At 49.4% G+C, this 24,402-nt stretch overlaps 4 protein-coding genes across 24 annotated transcripts; 2 read left to right on the forward strand and 2 right to left on the reverse strand.

Annotated features, from left to right (window-relative positions):
* Positions 1–1,513: 1,513 nt before the first annotated feature.
* LOC121591023 (cilia- and flagella-associated protein 298) lies at positions 1,514–24,321 on the reverse strand. 2 transcript variants are annotated; one of them, XM_041911333.1, is made up of 4 exons: positions 24,095–24,318; positions 23,640–24,034; positions 23,339–23,566; positions 1,514–1,917 (listed from the first exon to the last, which is right to left on the reverse strand). In XM_041911333.1, exons 1-4 carry the CDS (start codon positions 24,231–24,233, stop codon positions 1,855–1,857), a joined length of 825 nt encoding a protein of 274 aa, XP_041767267.1. In that variant the 5' UTR covers positions 24,234–24,318; the 3' UTR covers positions 1,514–1,854. The 2 variants fall into 2 exon arrangements, with proteins under 2 accessions (XP_041767267.1, XP_041767268.1); XM_041911334.1 differs by lacking the exon at positions 1,514–1,917 and adding an exon at positions 21,384–21,664 and having other exon boundaries at positions 24,095–24,321.
* On the reverse strand, positions 5,151–15,436 carry LOC121591024. 18 transcript variants are annotated; one of them, XM_041911353.1, is made up of 2 exons: positions 15,419–15,436; positions 5,151–7,571 (listed from the first exon to the last, which is right to left on the reverse strand). In XM_041911353.1, exon 2 carries the CDS (start codon positions 5,841–5,843, stop codon positions 5,253–5,255), a length of 591 nt encoding a protein of 196 aa, XP_041767287.1. In that variant the 5' UTR covers positions 5,844–7,571; positions 15,419–15,436; the 3' UTR covers positions 5,151–5,252. The 18 variants fall into 18 exon arrangements, with proteins under 18 accessions (XP_041767287.1, XP_041767275.1, XP_041767277.1 ...); XM_041911341.1 differs by lacking the exon at positions 15,419–15,436 and adding an exon at positions 10,509–10,690; XM_041911343.1 differs by lacking the exon at positions 15,419–15,436 and adding an exon at positions 10,509–10,690 and having other exon boundaries at positions 5,151–7,723.
* Positions 12,756–17,102, forward strand: LOC121591021. Of its 2 annotated transcripts, XM_041911330.1 has the most exons (3): positions 12,756–12,848; positions 13,132–14,700; positions 15,953–17,102. In XM_041911330.1, exon 2 carries the CDS (start codon positions 13,335–13,337, stop codon positions 14,688–14,690), a length of 1,356 nt encoding a protein of 451 aa, XP_041767264.1. In that variant the 5' UTR covers positions 12,756–12,848; positions 13,132–13,334; the 3' UTR covers positions 14,691–14,700; positions 15,953–17,102. The 2 variants fall into 2 exon arrangements, with proteins under 2 accessions (XP_041767264.1, XP_041767265.1); XM_041911331.1 differs by having other exon boundaries at positions 12,842–14,700.
* On the forward strand, positions 17,855–23,077 carry LOC121591022 (protein tipE). Of its 2 annotated transcripts, XR_006004508.1 has the most exons (5): positions 17,855–18,206; positions 18,298–18,667; positions 18,762–18,998; positions 20,091–20,662; positions 22,002–23,077. XR_006004508.1 is itself a non-coding variant. In XM_041911332.1 (4 exons), exons 1-4 carry the CDS (start codon positions 17,990–17,992, stop codon positions 20,137–20,139), a joined length of 873 nt encoding a protein of 290 aa, XP_041767266.1. In that variant the 5' UTR covers positions 17,855–17,989; the 3' UTR covers positions 20,140–23,077. The 2 variants fall into 2 exon arrangements, 1 of the variants encoding a protein (XP_041767266.1); XM_041911332.1 differs by having other exon boundaries at positions 20,091–23,077.
* Positions 24,322–24,402: the final 81 nt, after the last annotated feature.

A 24,402-nucleotide genomic window follows, 5' to 3' on the forward strand; every position in this document is an offset into this window, starting at 1 on the left:
GCAGTTAAAAACGTACCGTGGCTCTTTATCTACCGAAGCATTGCTGAATCGAGTAAGTTTGTTTTTTGTCTTTGTTTTATAGCATTAATGATGCAGTCCATTAAAAAAAACGACCCATTGACCCAATACCAAACCTATGAGAAGATAATAAAATTAAAACATTTTCTTTCCCTTTTTCTCTCTCTCTTTCTCTCTCATTATCTCACATTCTCTCTCCTGCTGGCGGCTTTTGTTATCATGTTCTGATTTCCTAGTCTACGAAACAATTTAGATGCAGTTTTGGGTATGCTAATTTCCCCTCGAATCACGCACTTGCCATATAAAACCTTCCTTAGCTACACGACCATTTTGCTATAGAATGAGAACAGAAATGTCGTTAGCATTCGTTTTGCCGTTTTCATTTAATTCTTTCGCTTCCATTTTTAAACTTTTGTTATTCTGGTGAGCCGTGCCGACTATGGTAATTATGCATTTGTGCTTGCTCCCTTCGACATTCCTCCTCCCTTTACACTTTTCTTCCTATTGCATGCTACCAATTTCAGCTATTCTTCAAGAGTCTATGCTACAATCAATGTGTGTGTATGTGTGTGTGTGAGTGTATGAGACAGTGTGCTAAGTAATCGTACTGCTCAGTGACGTAACGCTCATCTCGCTAAAGCATCTTTTCTAAAGTTCAGTAAAAATCTATCACAGTTGATGCGTCGTGTGTGGTGTGTGTATCGAAATTCTTACACAAACCATATGCAGATTGCAGGTAAAATATTGCATCTTAGCGTGACTCAACTTGATCCTTCCAATGCTTGTTTGCACTACGGCCCTACACGTCACGAACGAACGGGGGCAGCGTGTATCGGACGCCTTCACCTCTACGTGTCTTTATCTCGTTCTACCGGCTTCTACTAAGGTCCATCCGCATCATTCACGGCTACGAGGCAGAGTATAGTGTGTTTGCGAAACAGCTTTCAGCTTCCACTCCCTACCGATCCTTACAGATTCACTCGCATCTCACTAATATAGCAGCTAACTGGAGCAAAAACCCATAACAACGAGAGCATTTGTTTATGAAACAAAGGAGAGAGTTTTCCGTTTTATACATGTAACCGCCCCACACCTACACCGTAGACTGGTGCAGGTAGATGGTAGAGTAGAGTGGCTTTTTTATAACATTTTTCAAGTGTTCCTTTGGCCTACACCTGCTGTTTGACTACTACGCAAGCCGACTCCATGCTCTTGTATGTTTATATGTAATATATGTACGGTTTGTTTGCTTTGTTTTTACATCTAAAGTTAAAAGCGAGTCAGCATAAACAGTTCCCAAAATGAAACGTAGTTATTCGGCTTACAATGATTCCGCTCTCCTGGCCAGGCCGGCCAGGTCGTGTGTGCTGCACACAGCAGTCGGCGGCATTTCGTAACGATCAACTCCGCACCGCACATCTGCTGGCTGTAGTAGCGCGTCAGCTATGCCATAGTGGTTTAATGTTGCGGGGCCAAATGTTGTCAAATGAGCGTACCACCACGGCGTTCGGTGCAGTTTGTGTGCAGGTTTAGCATCCATCGCCTCGCCGCTCCTAATTGGTTGTCGCACTGCTCCCTTTTTCCATGGCCCGTAGCTAGCAGCTGTATTTGCGTGTGTATTTGCGTGTGTATTTGTGGGTATTAGTGAAAGGTTGGTTGTTTCGCTTGCAGTCCCTTTGCCAGCCTTGCAGAGGTCGGTGTCGAAAAGGCGCACCCAGCGCCATCCTTCTAGCAGTGGAGTTCCGCGCGCCAGGGCCGCGTCAACAATCATAAGATAAGCAGACTCTTACTTCGTAAATTTAAACTTAACGTCCTCCAGACCATGCACTTGACGTTTCAGACTGCGGCTATCGACCAGGCGGAGTCGAGATACTGGTCGTCATCGTCTTGCTCAAGTTTCTAAAAACAGAGAGAGATAGAGAGAGAGTGAAAGGGAAGGTAATGGTGTGATTAAGTGAATTGAAATGGTGAGAATCGAAATGGAAACGCGACCAATCTGAAACGACGCAAAGGCTTCGACCTTTTAAACAATTCAATCTAAATTAATAGAACGAATTTTCGGAACCAACAATGTTTCAATCAAATACCTAAATACCTTGATCCTATTTAAAATAGAGCACAACGGACAAACGAACACACACACACACAAACTCTCCAAGCCGCACGTTTGGAGGCAGTATCACACTAGACTGGGGGCCCGGGCACGTATGGCACCCGGCCAATTCAATTGCTTATTCTTGGCCAGTGTCGTCGGCGAGGGAAATGATCGCCCGGTGCGCCGGGCCACTATATCGGCCACACACTCGCATAATAGTCCCGGAGCCCGGCGACAACAACGATGACATGCAAATCAGCTTTTGGCTTTGGTGGAGTGAATTTTGGCGCCAAAAATTGAATTAAAATCTCGCAGAAAATTGCATTCCATGCCCATTTGCCGTGAGACACGTCGACACATTTGGAGCGCTCGCTAATGTCGGTGTGCGTGTGTGCATTTGTGTGTATGCAGCCACGGTCATGCAATAATCGTCATGCAACCGTCGCCACTACTGCCGGCTCGCCGTGGCGTATAATCGGGACGGGGGAACCGGGAACAAGGAACTTCATACCATTTACCATAGCCCTTCACCACCAACCAGGAACCACCCGTTCCATCGACCGAATGGAAGTGGAACGTTAATTCTAGACGAGGCGCCACTAGAACGGGGCACCAGCTCGCGCCCTGTCTGTGCGATCGATAATCGCTGAGCTAAACCCATTGGCGACCGCTAATTTGGGCCGCTCGCGTGTTCCCCACCACCACCCCATCAGTGCTACTCTGCTACTCTGATCGATGACACATTCTGCACCATCACAATGCGACTACTGTATGCCCCCTCCAACCCTTCTACTACTGAACTACTACACACGACCATCAAACAAGAAGGGTTGCCGACATTCCGACCGAGGGCTGGTATGTATTGGTACGATGATTTTAGCATGCGGGAAAATGAAGCGCAGGAAAAATGCTACGACGGAAGGTAGCACGTGTCGCGACGTCAGTATTTTTTTTCGATGGAAGCGACGACACCCAAATGGCATATCGCAATTATGCACCATAAAGAAGAGCAGCTGTTTGTTTCAACGTTCAAACAAGGAGACACGGTTAGCAGCCCCAACACAGGCTTCTTCCATGTCTACCCGATTTCCGAAACGATTGGGGGGCAACGGCTGGCTTGCCGGCATATTGAAACATTCCAAAAACGATACTGACGGTCTGTCTCCTACCTCCGCCGAACGCTAATTCCCTTGTCTGAACCCGTCGCAGAAAAGCGATGCGGACAGTTTGGAGTGGCGAACGAATTAACAACCGGCGGTAACGGTCGGGGCGGTGCTAATCCTGCCTAGGTCATAGTGATGGGTTTAGTTGGCAAAAATCCGGAGTCAACTTCGGACAACTTAAGAAAATTTCAGAACTGACTCTGGAAGATAAAAACGCATAGCATTATCCAGAGTCATCCGGAGTGGTCCGAAGTCGTCGGGAGTCGTCCGGAGTCGGGAAGAGTCGGATTCGTCCGGAGTCGGCGAGAGTCGGATTCGTCCGGAATCGTAGGAAGTCGTCCGTAGTCATCTGGAGTCGGCCGGAGTCGGTCTTCGAAACAAAAATGCACGCGCAAAGTAAAAGACAAAAAATACACACAACGAAATAATCTTAAGCACATAGCTCTAGATGGCTCCGGTTGACTACAACCGACTCCGATTTTAGTCGACTCCAATAGACTTTGGATGACTTGGAACGACTTCGACTCCGGGCAACTCCAGCCAACTCCAGACGAACTCTGGACGACTTAGGACGAACTCCGACTCCAGGAATCTCAGTACAACTCCGGACGACTCCGGATAACTCCGGACGACTCCAACCTCGGACAACTCCGGACGACTCCGGATATCTCCGGACAACTCAGGGCGAATTCGGCCGTCTCCAGACAACTCCGGATGACTCCAGGCGACTCCGACCACGGACAACTCCGAGCGACTCCGGACAACTCCGGACAACTCAGGGTGAATTCGGACGTCTCCAGACAACTCGGATGACTCCGGATGTCTCTGAACAACTACGGACGACTCCGGACGACTCCCGACAACTTCGAACTACTCATACTCCAGGCGGAACTAGTGGTTCTCATTTTGCCAGAGTCGGAATGGGACTAACAATAGTTGAAGACAGATCAGAGTGGTGGGTGCGCTTCAGAAAGCACATCACTAAGGTACACATACATACACAGACATACACCTCGTACCGAACTAAGCAAGGAAAACGAAATCGCAACAGAAATCAACAGCACAGGTACGGACGTGTACGAACGGTACGTTGATACCTACCCTTGGTAGGAAGCTGAGTTGGACAGCAGCCCACCGTCGATGCTTTCGCGCGACATCTCGTCCGCCATCTTCACCTTCAGCTGGTGGCCGAACGAGTTCAGGTCGGAGGTGGAGTTCGGTGTGATCGGTTTGGACGAACCGTCGTGTTGTGGTGGTCGCCGTCGTGTGGTGTTGTTGATCGAGTTGGCCGTACCGTTCGGCAGTGGCTGGACCGGTGTGGTGGTGGTGGTCGTGTGCACACCATTCTCATCGTCCATCGACTGCTGCTGCTGCTGCTGCTTTTCGTTGATGTGGTTCGCCGTCACCTCGACCTCGTTCTCGTTGTTGATCTTGTTGTCGTTGCCCTCGTCCGTCTCCTGCTCGAGATCGTCCTCGCCGGCCTCGTCCTCGCCGTTCTTGTCCAGCAGGCCGGCCTCCTCGTCCTCGTTGAAGATGACAAAGTACGCGAACGCCAGGTAGATGACCGAGATGATGAACGACGGTATCGGGATCGCCATCGCGTACACCAGGTTGAGCGTGTTCTGCCACATGTCCAGATCGCTGATCACCAGCTCGGGATCGACGCGCGAGTAGTAGCAGCTGAAGTTGGTCCCGATCGTCCAGTACTTCTTCGTCCAGATGGTGCAGTTCAGTATGGGGGGTAGCCGCAGCCCTTCACGTTCGGATAGAGCCGGGCCCGGTAAAGTACCATTCCGAGTTGTTGCCCATCAGCCCGGTCATCTCCTCCGGGTACTCGATGAACGCGTTCTCGTCGTCGATGATCGAGCTGATGAAGCCGTGCTTCGAGTCGCCGTACCCGCCGCCCAGCCCGTTGCCGCCCTCCAGCAGCGCGTCGCCGTAGTCGTAGTCGGCTCGGATCGCCCGCTCGAACCGGTTCAGCGCACTGCCGTACCGGCTATTGCTACCGGCCAGCGCCCGGGACGCGCCACCACCACCGTCGGACGTGCTGATCGGTTGGCTACTGCTGCGCCGCCGCCCGGCTTGGCTACGCTATTGGAACTACTAGCTATACTATTATCTCTACTATTCTCCTCCCGACTAATGCTACTATCACCCGTGGGGTTTGTTGAAGCGCTCGTGCCCGCCGCCGCCGCCGACGATGGTGCCGGCGTTGAGCTGGCCGTGTCACCGCCGGCTGCCTCCCTGGCGGCGGCCGCCGCTAGCTGGGCGGCCGTCTTGTAATTGACGCGTATCTGCTGGCACTCGTAGATGTCCTTGGTGCAGCCTTCGCGACACGACGCCCAGGAGCAGTTCTTCGCCCCGTACAGATGCTCATTGTAGGCGGTCACGCACAGGGCCGGCGACTCGTCGAACTGCATGAAGATCGTCTGGAACGCGGGCTCGATCACGAACGGCACCAGGAAGAGGAAAGCGAACAGGCTGAACGTGCCAAGCAGGATAAAGAAGGCGGTAGTGTAGAACAGTGCCTTTTCGCGGAATGTGCGCGGGACGATTTCCTCATCCATAGCTGCTGGTTGCGGGACCGGCTGCTACTGTTTGGTGCCGTTTCGGGCTGGTTTGGCGAGGGGCGACGAAGGGGAGCTAATGCGCTAATGGCCCCCGTTAAGCAGGTCTTTTTGTGCGTGTGTGTGTGTGTGTATGAGCTGAGGTGCCGGTTAGTGCGCTCGAACCAGCAGCGCCGTATGCGCCAAACAAACCGAACTCGACGATCGGCAAGGAAGCGAGAGCAAGTGCTGACTCTGCCTCCTGCTAAACTCTCTCACTCTCTCTCTCTCTGTACGGGGCTGTCCCGTGCAAGGACACGCCAACACGACAACACAACACTGCTACTTGCTATTGGCTCATCAGCTGCAACCTACGGAGCATCCATTATTCTTCCATGGTCGGCCCAGAACCAGCAAGGCGCGCGGGCCGTGTACCTTGTCGTGGCAAAATCGCTCGGAGCTTCCCTTTCCTTTCCGTGTGTTTGCCGAACGCTTGTCCCGGGCTCACGCGAACATTTCTCAGAAGTATCGTGCGGTGCCGTGTTTATTGCACCCGCGCGACCGGACAGACTTACGATTCCTAGATGTCGCGCCGGACGATGGCATGTGCGTTCCGTTACGCTCCGCAACGGAGAATTGTCGTTGCGTGCGGTTGCTATCCCTTGCCCGTACGGCGGACGGGGAAAGCAGGATTCACACTCACAACGCACGTACACAGAAGAAGAAGAAGAAAACTAATTTAAAGCACTTGAAACGCACCACACCGAAACGGAACACTCACAACACAGAGGCAACCAAAATGGAACAGAACGGAACCGAACGGAAAAAATGTGCAAACTAAAAACTTTTCCTGTCGCCACCAGTGGGCCACCCTCCTTTCGGTTTTCCGAGTTGCGTAGTCTGTCGGTGTGACCTCGGCGACTCGTCCGTTCGGCTGTTGTTGATTCAGAAAGGGTTTGTTTTTTGTTTTTGTTGCAGTAATGCACCCTCACTCTCACCACCACTGCTGTACGTTCTCGAGCACCACCGGTCCCAGGATGGTTGGCACCACATCCATCTACTACCACACTGTATTCTTATCCTGACGCACGCACATACTCTCGCTGGTATGCTGGTGCTCTCGGTGTTAGTGGATCGGTAGTGTACACTACTAGCAGGGCCACACTTTGCTAACGGACGACACGCACAGCATGGAACGGTGCAAAAAGGGTCCAAGAGTCTTCTGGCTGGGCTGCTGGGCTGCTTATTGCTTTGCCATTTGCACACTTCTTGTCTTCCCCTCTCAGCTTCCTTTTTTTTTATTTCTCGTCTCACCACAATACACCCTGACCACTCCGGCGCAAGGACTCAAACACCACCGAGCTAGCACACCGATCGAACACACCAGCACCGGAACACAGATGTTGTGTGAGTGGATTTGTATACGTGTGTGTGTGTGTGCACGCGCGTGTCTTTGTTCTTGGCATGGCCCCGTGCCGCTGGAACCGCGCGCGTATCCTCGGTTCCGCTGTTACACACACACACCGCGCACCGCACCACGCCCCAGCCCGAGCGCCGTGGGTCACTTCACTGCTTCACTGTATTATCCTTTTGCGCTGCGGCGGCGCTACACGCTCATCGCAAACTCCCCCCCCTTAGCACTTTCCACACTCAGGCGAAGGGGGCTCTCGCTCGCTCATGCCCTTTTCTTGTTTCACCCCTTCTGGACTGCCTCTGTCCCGACTTTACATAACTATTGCATGTGGTTCACTGTGATTTTGAATTATAAATAATTTTATTTATCTGCCACTGCTGCATGCTCCCTTCACCAACACGAAGAACCGGGCGATGTGGGGAAGGGGGTTTCGCGTTGCTCGTTGCGATCGATTTAAAACCGAATCGGACGGAGAAAAACTGGAACGCTGCTGTTGCCACCGTTCAGCAAAAAAAAAAGAAACCGTTCGCTCGCAGATACAAACAATCGCACGCACGTGGCTTCGATATGTATATATATCCGGTTGCGCTCTGTCCGTTTACCCTTAACATTTCGATTTCGAAACACAACAAAACGGCAGAGAGAGAGAGAGAGAGAGAGGAGAGAGAGAGAGAGAGAGAGAGAGAGAGAGAGAGAGAGGCTGAGAGTGGAAGTGGAGGAAAGGAAGGGTGGAGAAGAAAAAAGGTCATAAAAATCGAATCCCTTCGGCCTCTAAGTTTACACTTTAAATTATTAACAACCTCTTTATCCGCCCCGGCCAGCCCACCGATACCGCTCGGCAGGATATCACTTTCCATTGCTTTCCATCGCTTTCCATCGCGGGTTCAGACCGTTTCAGCGAGGATCGAGACCATACGTGCACACACACAAACACGCAAACTGCAAAAGGAGATGGTAAGAGCGGGGGGGCGAGAGAGTGGTTGATTGTTACGTGAGTCGTTCGTTCTGGTACGTTTTGGGGGAACCCCCACCCGTTCCCCACGATGCACAACATGCACAACCCCTCTGTACACGAACACACACGCGCACTCAATCACTGTGGCGTAGCATGCTGGGCGTACGCGTTCGCCCGTTGGGACTCCAGACCGATCCGAAAGTGGGTGTCCAATTACCCTGCCACGATTGGTGACGATGACATTTGAACTACTGCTGCTCGTCGCCTTCGAAAGCGCCTTCGCATGTCCTTGCCGCTACTAGTGGCGGGGTATTAAATTTAAATGCGCACCATTCATCATGTGTGCACGCGTCAAGGAGCGCTTTTTTCCTGTATCGATGCAGGCAACCAAACACAACTCTGCTTGTTCGTGTAATTTACCCGCTTTTGCAGCAACGGTACCAGTGCTTTGTGCATTCATCGGTCATTAAAAGGCGCCCACCACACCTTGCTGGAGGGTGGGTTGGCGGCCGTGTGCTCCCATGGTACGGACGGAACGGCACCGTCAAGTGCTTGTGTTTTGACATATTTTTGTGACTCCACACACCCACCACAGTTTCTGGTATGGTACACGCTGCAATACGCACACACACACACACACCAACACACACACACACACACACACACACACACACACACCAACGTCTTTACGTCACACTCACGCAAAACGTCCGTGGAGGTCAAGCTAACAGTGCTGCTAGCCTTTTTTTTTCTTTCTTCTCCTGGAGCCACACAGTAGCCCTCAAAACAGCACAAAACAACAGCAACATACAAAGAAAAAAGCAAACACAATCACACACACACACACACGGTAGTCGCTGTACCGTTCCGGTCCGGCCAACCTAAACCGGAAGGCCCCGTTTTTCATCGAGCATGGTGGGGACAAATTATGCCCTCCACGGTAGTGTCCACCCCCTACCGCCCTACCACGGGCCGGTTGCGTGTTTAGGAATCCCGGGCCAGCATTCGAGCAGTCGTACACGCGAGCCGTGGGTTGGGGTAATAATAATGTCGTATCACCGTGATTGGTTTTTGTGTAAAGTTTAGAAAGCGAAGGCTAAGAAAAGCTCGTACCGCACCAGACCAACCGGTGGCAGCCGGCAGTACCTGTGCGCGCGCGGGCCTCTGTGTGGATGAGCGGGGAGGAAGAGGGTGGTGGGAGGGGATAGGAGGGTTGAGAAGGAAACGGGTGCTGACCCGAGTTTTGCATTACATCAAAATGACGTTTTAGCATGAAAAGAAGGCAATTCAACCACCACCGAGAGTGACACAATCATTCCAAAGCATTCCTCTCTCCCTCTATCTCTCTCTGTCTTTCTCTTACTCTCTCTCTCTCTCATCATATTTATCGCTCTCACTCTTTTTCTCCTATTGACCAAAAAAGCTTAATGTCGAAGTACACACACACGCACTCTCTACACTGACACAGATTCCAGGACGGGCCGTCGAAGCCTGGCAGGGCTAGAGCACTAGAACAATAAAACAACGGCAGCAACAAAAACAAGACCACCGTACGCCACCATTTCCAGAGCACCTTGTCTTGCGGTCTTGGTTTGCAAATCCAAGCGATGGTTGCAGGCAGGATCGACAAACACACACACACACGGCAGGACCAAGAATTGATTTTTCACCAAACTCTTTTGCTTTTGCCGTTCCGGCCACATCGATTCACACGGACGAACGGTTCGTGCAGGGAATCTGCTCGGGATCTTCTGCCGCTGGAACCGTTCCTTCATGCGCGGAGCTCCAAGAAGATGGTGAAAAAAGCCTCCACTCTTCAATTAACCTTTTCTTGTGCGTACGTCTTTCCGATCCAGGCGTGCGTCTCTCGCTTTGGATGTGCTTTCACACCAATATTGGACCAGCAGCTCCTTGGACGGAGTTGCCTTGAACACACTAGTGGGCGGCACAGGGACAGCATGAACAACGGTGGTCCATTTTCACTCGCACTGAATGCTGCCCACTTGCTGGAAAGTACACTTTTCACCCTTTGTTCACCCCTGTAAGCTCAGCGTGGGCCGCAAAGGAACAAACCAAGGGTGTACTGCACTACATTGCCATTGGAACCCCAACCCGTGCGTGTGGTCTGTGTCTGCGAGTGAGCATGTGTCCTAGTGCGTATGGCACCAAACGGGACCAAACTCCATCCACCCCGTCCCGGTTCTACGATTGATGCAGTGCAGCCGACGATGCCACCAACAAACGAACGCTGACTCTCAACGCCGCCGTGTCGAGCTGAGACGTGCTTTCTCCAGTACCATTCACCTGACGGCCTCACCGAACGACCATTTGCCGTAAGTGTTCCTCGCGATAAGGATATTGCACGCTGCACGCTATGTACAACTGATCAAACAAGAAAACTAAAGCTTCCCCTAAAAACACACATAGCCTTAACGATACTATCACATTTGAACGCTCTCACGTACTGAACAGCGACTGACCCCTGACTGGTTCATGATGGTAGGTCTGTGTGCTCGGGAAAAAATGGTGCTCTAAACGGGAGCAGGATTTGCAGCGGGTTTATGGCTCACCACCTTCAACAGTACTTGCCGTCACCTATTCACGGCTCTCTTGGAGAGAATGTCCTTTCTAAGTCTCGCTTTCTCTCTCGCGCGCGCTCCGAAAGCTTCCTGTTGAGCTGGGCTTTGACAGGACACACGAAAAGGATTCACGCACAACAACAAAGGACGTGGGAAAACTGTTTTCCTTGTTGATGCCGTTTGACACCTGCTTGCAAAGTCGCGTGCAAGTGGAGAAGCATGGTTATTTAAAAATAAGAATATTGTTTTTCGTACTTTAAAGGAAGAACATTATTACAAAAACCATCTCTTTGTATTGTTTCAATACGAGTAAGTTAATATTTGTACATTGCTGCATGTGTTTTTAATATTTTCCATCTTTTTCCTTTAGCTTGTAATGCATGCGGAATGAACAACCAGGCTGCTCCATCGTGAAAGGGTTATTACAATTTGTGATAAACAAAATTAATTAAGCAAAAACAGACTCATACTAATGATCCAAATTACATTTTTGAAATTTTTTCACTAATGCTACCCCCGTTATATGCTAACGAGAGGCACATCCTAACAGAAAATCCACCACCCGCAGGAAATCCTCCGTAAAGAAAACGTCCGTATCAATCAAACAGGAGTGTCGTCGTCGTCGTCGTCGTCCTGCTGCTGCTGCTGCTGACAAATACAGCCCCCCCGCAAGACAGGCGGGTGCAATATACATGGAGGCGCGAGCTTTTGCCGTCACGGGCATGCGCACAACGTCCGCGACACAGACGTACACACATACACGCTGCCGGAAGAACATTCCAGTGAGAAAATTTTGCTCATTTTGCTAACGGAGGAAGGCAATTTCATTCATAGTGTAGATGACGATCGAAGCGCGTGCGATAGGACTTCGTCATCGTGCGCTCATCGCGCTGCTCGTGCACAGTTGGATGGATTGAAACAATCGAAATGTAATCCGCATATCAAAACGCTCAGCTGCAGCTCGAAAAGGCAAGTTGTGAAAGTTTTACACCAAGCACCAGCGGTGGAAAATGAAAAGTTGCAGGAAAAAAGGCGTTTTTTCGTAGCAGCAAAATCCCGCAAGTCATCAGTTAACTTGAGTGTATGTGTGTGTGCGAGTGTGCGTGTATGTGCGCGCGCGCGCGTGTGTGTGTGTGTTTTCTTCATTATTGAGTTCTATATGCCACGAAAAGGAAGAAATTCACATTTTCAGTGATGTATTAGCTAGCCCAATTGAAAGAATTTCCCGAAGCTTCCATGCGCCATCCTCTTTTCCTCTCCTTTTACCGCCGTTCGCTTCAACTGCGAACACAAAAAAGTCCCAACGTCCGCTTTGCGTGCAGGAGGGATTGAAAATTGATTTTTCTCGTCCTTTTTCAGTGTGCAAGGCAATCGATGCAAGGCAATTCTCGTGAGGTACAAACTTTTCGCGTACCGACGGATTTAGGGCCTGCCACTTTGCATCACACCGCAAGGGAGAGACCAGGGCGCACACCAGCACAGATGTGAAGTGAATCGACAGAAAAGGGCAGAATGTACAGGACACATCATCCCGTGGAACAAAAGGCGTAGTGGTACAGCGAACAAATAATAATAATAATAATAATAAAAGTTCCCCTTTGAAGTGGAAATTCGTTGCGAGAGCGGGACAGTGAGTGAGCGGTGATACATTTCAAGAACTTTGCACAAAGAGTGTCACACAACAGCGAATGGGGAGCGAATTGTCCGGAGCAGAGTGATGAGCAGAGAAGGGCAGGTTTAATAGTGCGCTACCGTAGTGAGTGAGCAAAGGACGGCAGGGGGAGAGTGAGTGTGAGAGATAGAGAGAGAGAGAGATTGAGAGAGAAAGAAGGACTCTAGTCGTGAACCATCGTCACTAAACGGCACACGAACGGGCCAAAAATACTGCAGTGGTTGTTCGCGAGTGCAGCTGTACCGACGAAAAAGGTTTCGAAAAGCGTGCGAGAGACCGCTTTCACCGCGGCACGGTGTGACAAAACTGTGCTGTGCGAACTGCTGCTGGCTGAACCCTGACGCAGGCCTCGGGTCCGATGTCTGGGAATAGATAGCACCGCTGAGGAACCACCGGTCGGAAGAAGGTAATCATTAGTTCAGCTTTCGAAGCGTGTACTTACGGCATTCCAAACCCGAACGTTCCGAAGGTTAACTGGGTCAGAACTCGGTACTCGTCAAACTTTCAGGAGACTAAACACGGCACGGACATTAAGCACCGTTAATGATGCTCAATGGTTTCATTCTCTAAGGCTTGTATATCATTTCTAATTATCGTTCCACAAATAGACAGCAAATAATAGAGTCATCATCGTTTTGAGCCAACCAAAAATACTAAACGTCATTTCTCCCCCTTTTCCGTGTGCTTAGAACGACCTAAAACTCGTGTAGGTAACGAAACAAAGCAAACAAAACAGTTTTCCCTTCCACGTTAGACAGTGCTGCATTAGAAAGCTTTCTGTGGGAAGGGGAAAGACTTTCGAGACGTCGCCACATTTCACCCCGCAAGCCTATCGAACGGCCCCGACAGTGAGCGGGTGAACGGACGCTCGGAGCAGCCAAGCGTCACCAAGATGGGCAAGAAAAAGCCAACGCCGGAGGAGGACCTGATCATACCGCCGCAGGACACGCGCATCTGCGGCATCATCTGCGTCTGCCAGCTGACGTTCGTGCTGAGCACGGTCGCGATCGTCTACCTGACCGTCGCGATCTACATGCCGTCGTCGCGCGCGTTCAAGAGCGGCATCGACGAAACGCCCGTCATGTGCACGACGACGCGCGCCCTCAACCAGGACGCCTGCGAGTGGGGCTCGTGCGGCGAATGGTGCCTCAGCAAAACGTCCGGCGCCTGCATCCAGATCTACGTGCATCTGCGCATGAACGGCAGCAGTCTGCTGTTTACGAACTGTACCAACTCGGCGAACAAAACGTGCTACGGCATCGATCAGGAGAATGCGAAGAAGTCGCGCTGCATCGCGGACGAGTGCAAGAACCTGACCGGCACGTTCAACTGCAGCGCCGGCATGTGCATCAACATCACCGACGCGTTCGAGTGCGTGTTCAAAAACACCGACCCGCCGCTCAAGTGCTCGGGCCGGCGGGGCAAGATCACCTGCATCGACATCACCGGGCTGTTCTCGTGCAACCGGGGAACATGTCGAAAGATAAGAACTCCATATAATTGCGATCGTCGTTGCGTCGACATACCGACCCGAAACAAGAACATGATCTTATTAAGTGGAGATAAAGTTTATCTTTCGCAATGTTCGAGCGCGATCGACATGGAAACGAAGCAGGAGGTGTGGAACGAGGCGGAGGACAAGGTGATCATGTCGTCCTGCTACAACATCCAGAACACCTCGCTCGGCATCGAGGCGATCGATTGCGTCAACGGGTCGGTGCTGGAGAAAACCGAGCTGACCGATCTGACCAACTTCACCTACCTGAGCTACCTGCACTACGCCGTCTCGAAGCCGATCAAGGTGATCGCGCCGCAGGAGCAGGACCTGACGCTGTCGAACGAGAGCCGGCTGATGATCAATCTCGAGGGCTGCGTCAACACGCTGCAGGACGAGTGCAAGGAGTTCCTGAAGGAGTTCGGCAAGGACGGCACCGACCACAATGCGCGGGCCCGCTTCCCGTGCTACTACTCCAAGAGCAAGATGCAGCAGGTCGTGGCCCGGTTCGATCTCGAGACGACCTACCGCCAGTTCGTCTTCGGGTTCTTCGTGCCGACCATCCTGTTTGGCGTCTCCTGCCTGACGCTCATCTTCTGCCAGCGGACGATCGTCGTCGGGGACGACGCGAAGATGCGCTTCGTCGGGTGCGCCAACAAGAACCCGGTGGTGGCGAACGGCGGCGCCAAGAACCAGGACATGGCCAACTCCGGTGACGGCGGTGGAGGTGGAGACTCCGTTATGGCTCTCTGAGATCCATCACGTAAGGCGTTGCGATTCATACTTTTACGTGCCCCCTCCCCCTTTTCGTCATAGCTGTCCCCACACTCTCTCCCCAACCCTCCCGGTCTACGCGCTCTACCTTCCATCCTTGCATCTTGAGCCAAACTCCGAGCTCCAAAGCTCCGAACAGAATGCGCGTGAAATTGCACTCTTCACCGCACGAACTTGTTCCCACCCGTCTTCTTCCAAACCGATCGTTTTGTTTTACGTTCTATGTTTTTGCCCGAACGGTTTCGTTACACTTATGTTCACACTTCACGCTAACGCAAAGCCTTTTATCATCCGGTTGGAGAGAACAAGTAAACATAAAGTAGTACACCATTACTCCAGCTCAATCTTTTTTTTTTTTTCTTATAAAACAACAACAAAACAACGCACACTCGTTGGTGTAAACTTCTCCTTCCTGCCCGTGCGGAACGACAGGGTTCCCAGGCGGCCCATCTCCCACCCCCGCCATATCGGTCCCCAGCCAGCCAACGGAAAGAAGCACCTCCTCCACCTCCGTCAACGGAAGTATGTGTCCGCCCGTGTACGTGTTCGCAATGGGGCGGGAGAATTTGCTGCCACTGGTAGTCACACACACCGGTAGTCGAAAGATCTGTGCCTCTGTCCTACACCAGAGATCACCAACTCTTTGCATTTCCTTACACTGGCGGCGTTGAATACACTCACACGCGCACACACTCATACACACACACCTTACACATCGGTGAAAAGGCATTCAATGTATGCACAGCAGGTGGTTACTACTTTACTGCCCGGGCCGAACGTGTTGTGTCGCAAAGGAAATGTTATCGCGCACTGCGTCCACACTTTAATTAGTCCAAAGTGCTGCTAGTGTATACGCTCGCTCGCAAACTCTCCCGCTCGTTACGTCACGTTTACATTCCCCCTGGAGGGCTGCTTTTCGTTCGTCGCCGGCCGTACGATGGGCGATGGTGGTGTGCTGGGCTAGCTGGCGATGATGTCATTAGTTCACCGGGTTCTACCCCCAATTTCCTCTTTCTGTTTGCATTGCAATGTTTCCTTCTCTCCATTTGGCCGTGCGTACTAACTTTATCCTTCCACTTCCACTCTAGCAGTTCCTAGTAGATTGCTCTCTTGAAACTGTCTCTTATTTCAAACAATTGTTCAGATACATCAGAACTTCCGTACTAATATATCTTCATTTTGGCTTTGTTTTTCGTCTCCCTCTCTCTCTCTCTCTCTTTCTCTATCCCGCTTCATTACAGGCATTCCTCTCCTGCAAGAAGATAGTCCAGTACATCAATCGGGTGTGTTTTCTCTACACTAAAACCGTTTCCGGCCAGAGTGATAATCGGTATTCTTCAGTCTATCAGTCTCCCTTCCCCCTGCCTGAGAGCCTACGTCAACACCTATCCCCTGTTGTTACTGTACACGTGTTATTTCATTAACGAATTATTTGCCAGCCTTCTCCTGCAAGCCGAAGTGTCGTTGAATGACAGCAGCCAGCAATTATTCCGCAAAAACACACAACAATCCAAAAAAGTTCGTTCAGTGCGATCCTCGACCCTTAAAGACGCCAACCGGGATGCTGATCCAATTGCTCTCTTTGTAGCAATTGCATATGCCGCGTGAGCAGGAGCAGTACACAAGAGCAAACAAACAGCTGGGCTGGTGCAGAGTATTACAACAAGAGCTGCTCACCGAAATCCCGACCCGACGTGTTCGAACGAATAAAAAGTGGCTTACACCGTGCGGTGTGGATGGACACAGCGCTAGAACTGCACTTTATAATATAATATCCGGCAAACGGAACAAGAGCAGGCCCGCTTAGCAAGGCCGAACGATCGGCCAAGGCTTTGCTTGGAGGTTGCAATTGCATGGCATAGCCACCAACACTGAACAAGCGCTACACAAACACACATATACACATACATTCGCGGATGGGCCAGTGAATGATAAACCTCCCAATCTCTCCTCCGACAAGCTCCCCCTCCTCCCCCCCATTGTATTGTTAAGTAATGTGTAATTTTTGAACCGTAAAACCAATTTGTTACCAAGCTGTTCATTTTTCGATGCACCAATGCCTTGCGTAAACACTTAACTTAGAACAAAAACAAAAACGAAACGAAAGAAGAAACGTTTGGCAGGTGGAAAGGTGCGAGTTAGCAAGCATAAAATACAAACAACGAGAAAGGCATCCACATGTTGTAGCGGAAAGGAAGTGCATCGAAAAGGGGCACGAGCAAACCTGTTTATTGATATTTTAATTGTCAACGACAAATCCCGTAATTTGATGACGAGCGAGATACCGTACGGACGGCGTGCGCACGACCAACGGCGAACACCGAAACGCGTCCGGAAATCGTAGAAATCGGAAATTGAGGCAGGAATTTTGGCCACCCGCGGACCAAACAAGAACAACAACAACAACAACAACAGCAAAACAGAGAGAACAAAACCAGACTAGAAGGGCGGAAAGAACAACACGCCTGGATCATCAAAGCAGGAGTCTGATCACCTTTGGGGATCGCTCCGCAAGCAGGAAAACAAAGGTAGAGGAATGCGTGACTGTAGTGGAGCAAGAAGCGGACACGGAATGTAATGCTTCACCGAAACCATATAATAGAACAATACATTAGAGCGCAAGCGTAATCTAAAGAAGCAACAAAACAACAAAATAACAAGCAGAATAGCAACATTACTACTTGCAACTTTGAGCGCACAGGACACTGGGTAATAATAGTGTGGATAGTAAGCGTCGGATACTATAGCAGCGACTCACTAAACACTTTACGCAATTGGCGAGCAGGAGGTCCGTAATCGGCAATCCATCAAACGGGCACGATCGTGCAGCCACGTGCACGTTTGACGAGACAAGGTACCGCGACAATTCCGTACCGCTACCGTGCCGCTGTAACGCGCTGTAAGATTTTCGACTTTTATATTCATCCGGTAGGCGGTAGGGGGTCTGCCGGATTTTAGCCGTTAAGTCCACCAAGTAGAGAAAGAAAACAACCCCAAACTATGCTTGAACAGTAAAAACTTAACCAACTGAACAAAACAGACAACAACTAGGCTGCCAATGACTACTTAATACCATACACATAAGTTCATTGCTGGTGCAGTACCGGACGTAGCAACTGGCGCGTGTTTAGAGTGTTTGTACAGACGGAGAGTAGTATCAAGTAACTGGCGAGCTGGGTGTGTGCGTGTGTGGGTGCAACACAGTAGTACACGGTGGCACCTTGTCCAGAACGACAATACCTCTCTTGGAGTCCGGTAGGAAGACACGCTAGAGCAGCATGAGGTCCATGAACGATATTAGAGCGTCCTCGTCGACTCTGTCGGGGGCGCCTAGCTTAACCATGAGCAAACCGAGCTTGAACAACAGCAAGGCCAGCCTCACACACAGCAGACAGAGTATGAACGTTTCAGACGGGGAAGAGCGGCCACCGACCAGGGAGGAGCTGATTGCCGAGTTCCTGGATAAGGCAAAGTTTTACACCTCGCTCTGTTTAGGTAGGTTGCTGCCGCTTGCTGTCCCATCGAACCCCATCACAGGTGTGAAAGTTCGGCGAACATTCTCAAACCTTTTGCAAAACCCTTCCAGGCACAACGGCAATCCTGTCAGTGTTTGCGTTTCTCTTTCTGATACCGTTCGTGGTGGATCCCGCCATATCAACGATCGTGGCCGACTACGATCCCGTCCCGGTGACGTGCGTCGTGACGGACCATGTGTACGCGGAAGGCATGCGCAACTGTACGTGGAGCTCGTGTCGGGAAGGCTGCACGACCGCCGCCATCCGGTGCCATCAGCTGCTGGTGAACTACACCAAGATCGCGTTCCACGAATGGCACAAGCATCCGCGAGATCTCGACAGCATCGAGTGGGACGTAATGGATACGAAGTTTCTCGTCAACACCGAAGGGTGCGGGTATCCACCGCGGGTGAATTGTTCCGAATTCGCTAAACAGTACGGGTAGGTAGATGCATACAGACGGGTCACAACATTCCACCACGTCGGGATAGCTAACGATCGCCCTCTCTCTCTCTCTTTCTCTCATTCTTCACAGTTACTCCCACGTTGGGGAACCGTTCCCATGCTACTACAGTCGTGCCTACCCGGAGATAGTGGTTGCTCGCTACTCCTGGGATGACAATCTGAAGCACCTGATACTGTCGCTGATCATACCGAACGTACTGTTCGCCGTGTCGATCGGTGTGCTGAGCTACTGGTATTGTCCTTGCTGTGATAAAGCCTGCCACAAGTCGCCTCGAGTCTACGCGGAGAAGTATCCTACGAAAGAGAAGTAAGTAGCGGTGGATGGCTGGTGCGCAAGCCATCCGGGCAGCACTGCCGTGGTACGAGTTTCAATGTCACCATCCACCCTACCTAACGCCCACAACACGCACATCATTCATTCTAGCCTCATTCAAGCACACCACACATGCCGCCTTGAGTTAGATCACCCCGTTAGGGTCTAGACGGTACAACCTGCCTTTGTCACCTGCCTACATGTTTTCACTAGCGCACGTCTCACACAACCAACTAAACAGCCAAACACCCAGACACACCCACAACCACACACATTTTGTGCGAATCGTCCTTACCAACCGTACACGGAATGGTCCAAGATCGTCCTCACCATACTTCTCACAAAGCTCACCATCTAAAATAAGAATTCTCTACCTTTCGCCATAGCTCTCTCGATGTATGTGTGCGCAAACGCGTGTTGTGTGTTAATCAAATTAAGTATTTGTTTTATGATTTTTCCCGCTCACTCTATTTTTCTCTGTACATTCGATTGATTTCTACTATTCCTGTACGATTTGTTGCTCTCTTTACTGTTAATGCCTTTCTACACGATCTTTCTTTTTTTACTACTAATGTACTACTACTACTTTGCGATACGTACCTTTGTGAGTTTAAACACATTGCACACATTTGTTTTGAACCTTTGGCAAATATCAGTTATTAAAATTTGATGTTGCGAGACACATATCATGTCGTAGTAAATTTGTATACTTAGTTTTTCTTTTTTGTTTTAACAAAACCGAAATCATTTTGCACCTCTCACGCTGTAGAGCTAAGTGAGGTAGTTCCCGGCAAGGAGCAGTACAAAATGTGTCCATTACACTATCCTATCGACCATTCACGAAACGTGGCACAGACACACATATACCCCCCCTAACACACATATACAGACACATAGTCGATCTTTTGTCCGTTCTTCTTTTTTCATACAAGATTTTGTTTTTGGTTTTGTCTTTTTTGTCATTTTTCCCGAACCGTACAATGAATTGCCATCGTTTTTTTGGTTTCTGTTAGTAGTACAACTCGCACATCTCACCTTCGTTGATGATGCTCATAAGTGCTTCTTCTTTTTCCCTGTATTTTATAGCAAACTTCTATGCCGTAGTGACGATGAGGAAGACGAACTAGACTACTGAATAATATAAAAATACACCCACACAAACACACACACACACACGCGCGCACACGGTCTCTCCTCCTTCTGTCTTAAAAACAGACACACAAGTACAGATTAAAATTTTCACCAACCAGCAGCTAAATGTTTGCGTTTTGATAGTACACACTTTCACACAGTATGTTTCAATATCTTGCTGTACTGGTTGATCAGATTCGTCCATTTTTTCCACAAAGAGTTTATTTTTTTCTCAAACATTTCGTTCACCCCATACAACCCAACGTGACGCACGGCATCACGCGGGTTGAGCAATAGATTTTTGTCAGTTTTTCTGTTCCTTTTGCCTGATGGTATACACATGCCAGCCCACTCTCGCGCCACACCGCTCTCGGCACACGGGAGCAACACACGGGCCACACGCCCCCCCCCCTCTCCCCTTCTTCCCCGGCCCACCTCCATCAGTGGGAGCCATCGGCACACGTGAGAGGGTATTGCATACGCATCGGCAAAAACGCAACAGGACCGCAGGACACTTTTGAGCGCTAGTAAATAAGATACAACTAGTCCAAGTTTACTTCGCATACCTCTCAAACTATTGCTTTCTGTCACAACCACTTCTTTTACCATTCCATCATATGTGCATGTGAACAACCACCCGCAGAGTTTACTATTGTCAGTCCGCGCTTGCTGTACTTGCATACATTCTCGTATCTCGTTACTGATGATAAATAGCATTTTGCAGTATATAGTATAAAATAAAGCTTTACGTCGCTTAGCGAGGGGGCTGCACTCATGAGGGCTTACGATGCAAACAGAAAAAAAAACAAAAAAATCAAGACACATTGCAATAACTTTTGTGGCCCACCACAACCAACGCGCCACGCGTCTTTGCAGCGCAGCATCTTGCGTGTTCGTTCGGTGCAACGCAGCGCGGGCGCCTGCGAGTAGTCGTATCTTTTACCAAGCCCGTCGAGTAGCTGTTAATTACATGTGTAATAAAACTATAAACACGACATTCGGTAGTATTATGTAAATAGTGTACAAAAAAGAAGGGCCGTGTACAAAACAAAAACGTAACAAAAATCATCAACAGCGCAGATCATCGTTATTCCACGAGCTGTGTGTGTGCATGTGTACATACATTTTATTGCAATCGAAATGCAGCTAGATGCGAGAAACCTGCTCTGCTACTTCTTCATGTCCAAAGAAAGTGTTGAAGATAGAACCAACAAAACAAACAAAAAAACACAGCTTTGCGTTCTGTTGTGCGTAGCCTGTATAATTTAGTCTGTGATAACTATTATTGAGTCGTTCGCCAATAGAATCAAACAAACAAACAAAAAAAAAAACCAAAGGAAACGAAATACCATCCAGGGGCACCAAAGATACAAGACACCGCAAGCCTCAAATAGTGTGCGCTATCGCTTCAAACAGTTCGCTTGTTCAAACCTGGGAGCAGCAGCCCATAAGCTTTCCTTTGCTTTTCACGTACTTTCACTTTTTGCAAATTTCGCTAAATTTATGCTGTCTATCTCTTTCAAACCAAACTAAAACAGAAAAAAACAGCTTCAATAATTTATACTTGTTTCAATAGTTTTGATTCACATGTTCTTGACCCCATCATGCAGCGTAAGCGTTCCACTCTCTAATACATACATTTTGTTTTCCTTTCAAAACAACCCCCACCCGTACTGAAACAACTCTTTCCCTCTGCTATCACTAAACCCCTCTTCTGAACGTGGAACGACCGTCTGGCCCGTATCCATATTATCAACCAACCAACTCGACCTAACCATGTACTTACACGTACCTTCTACACGAATAAACTACTACTACTCTCCTTTCACCAACAACAAACACACGAAAATGTACCCCGCAAAAAAGGAAAGAGTCGTGGAAGATTGAGTATCCGCAAGAGTTCAGCAACAAAATGTGAGCGTGCGTCACCCATTACCGTGTGTCATGAAGGGAGCAATGGCGACGAACCCTATCGTTTAGGTTTTCCGGTCTGCCGGGCCAAAAGGACAGCACAAGTAACACACACGGTCCACACATCAGGCATCATCCCACTTCGGCCATCACCGCATGCATCACCGGCTTCAAATGCTACCGTGTAAGCGCTATAAATGGTAGGCGCGATCTAAGTAACACACCACCAGCGGGGATCAAACAAATCGCGTTTTACAGCACACCGTATAGGAATGAGAGTGTTAAGTTTAAAAATTTCCCCTTTCCAATTGGCGAACAAAACCGAAACCCACACACCTCACGCGTGTGTACACGTTTACACTATGAACTGTTGAATCATACTTTCTAGCTACATAGGCACAGTGAGACACTGATCGGGCAGACGGGAAGATTATTCAGATTAGCCGCGTACACTATTTTTAACGGCGAATGTTTCTATTTTCTGTTACATACTACTACTACCAGCATCTACACTTCCCCCTCTCTCAAGGCAGTTTTTATCCTTCCCACACGTTATTGTTGTTGCGATGCGAAGAACGCGATGTTCCAAACACGAACCCCTCTTTAAACGCCTCCTCTAGGCTCGCCCGAAAAAAACCGCAGAGGATACGCACGCCGCCGCGCCATGGTGGCGCGTAAGACGAAGCTAATTTCGATGTATGTATTTTTCTTTTTTCTTTTTTAAACAAACACGGCTTCAGAATCAGAGCTCGCGAGGAAAATACAAAAGATAACGATAACGATTAAATCAACACTATCGACAAAAAAAACATGTGAAAAATCTTGAAGAAAGGGGCTAAACCAGCTTAATCATTACAGAAGTATGTCAAGACAACTCTTACGCGAAAAAAAAAGTCGATGCCGTGAGTTTGAAATGCTTTATCGATCAATCTTTGATATGAAACCTAGCACATCTAAAAACTTTGTACATTTTTGAATAAACCTAATATATTTATGAAATATAGAGCAATGCTTGAAAGACAGAATGAAAACGATCTACTAGGAGGAGCTTATATGCAAGATGATGACAATAATTGTAACAAGGCAACTAAAGTCTATTATTTCCCAACGAAAATTAAAATGAATAGTAGTATTGCAGACTCGCCGGCCCGTACGATGCCGGAATTGGATCGGTTCCCATATCTGGTCCACAACCTTATATTCCCATGCCCCTTGATAAGGCCTGCATAACACTTACATGACCGAAAAAAAGGTTCAGAAAAAGAGGAGAGAAATCTGTTGCTTGCGCTTACCTTCAATTCCTCCTGCCGGCGATAGGCGTGTAGCATCATCTGCCTTTTCGCATCTTCCGTAATGACCGGTTCACGGCCCGGTGCACCTTCGTTCAGCTTGGCCAGCTTTACAATGATCTTAGTTTTCTCGTTCGCGCCAACAATTTCTCCCAACCGCTTGTCAACGTGCATCAGTTTCCCTGCGAACCACAGCTGAACTTTCGATGGTTCGATCACTTCCAGAGAAGCCTACAATGAACGGAAAGATAATTTCATATCAATGCCAATTTAAGGTACCATCCACACTGTACTCCAAACAAACCTGAGTGCCGCTTAAATCTTCCGTATTGCTAAACTCCATCCGAATGGGATCGTGCGGTGGCAGCTGCATCGGATACACAATAGTGACGGCTCCCCGCAGCAAGTCAAGCGCGTCCTGCACAATACGCTGCGTTAGCGGCTTGTTCTCGTTGGTCAGTTTCTTCGATATCATAGCTTTTGCATCTTCGATCGCTTTCGCTAGTACGTCTCCCATCTTTGGCTGCGGTTGTCGGCCATTACGGCGCCCGACGGGATCACGGTTGAAGTGCCACCCACCCGACGGTATACACTTGTCGGCCCATTCGTCGACCAGATGTAACTCCTCGATCTGCTCATCGGTCAGACCAAGCATATCGGGTGGTAACATCGTGCCATGCTTGGCAAGCTCTTCAATTTCTACAATACAAAAGCGATGAGTGGCGAAATGCAGTCCATTTTTTTAACATCCACACTTACCAGAGCAAACCCGGCTAACTTTCAGGCGACCGTTGTAGATCGTTACCAGTTCGAAGGCAAGTTGCTCAATTCCAATACCGGTGGTTGTTTCGTACAAAAATTGGCTTTCATCACCACGTTTTACATGAAGAAGTACCATTTTTACACTCGTTTGCACACGTTCTACAAGACACTTGCGTTCGTCAAGCTGGCAACAGTCGAAATGATGTTTGCAGGATACCTCGACTGCCAACTGCGGTACCCATAGCAACCATATAAATAAAATTATATGACTAAGCAACCGTTGCTAAGGAGTACAGCCAACGGCT

Source organism: Anopheles merus, chromosome 2R (assembly GCF_017562075.2).
Source record: "Anopheles merus strain MAF chromosome 2R, AmerM5.1, whole genome shotgun sequence".
Taxonomy (NCBI): Eukaryota; Metazoa; Arthropoda; class Insecta; order Diptera; family Culicidae; genus Anopheles; species Anopheles merus.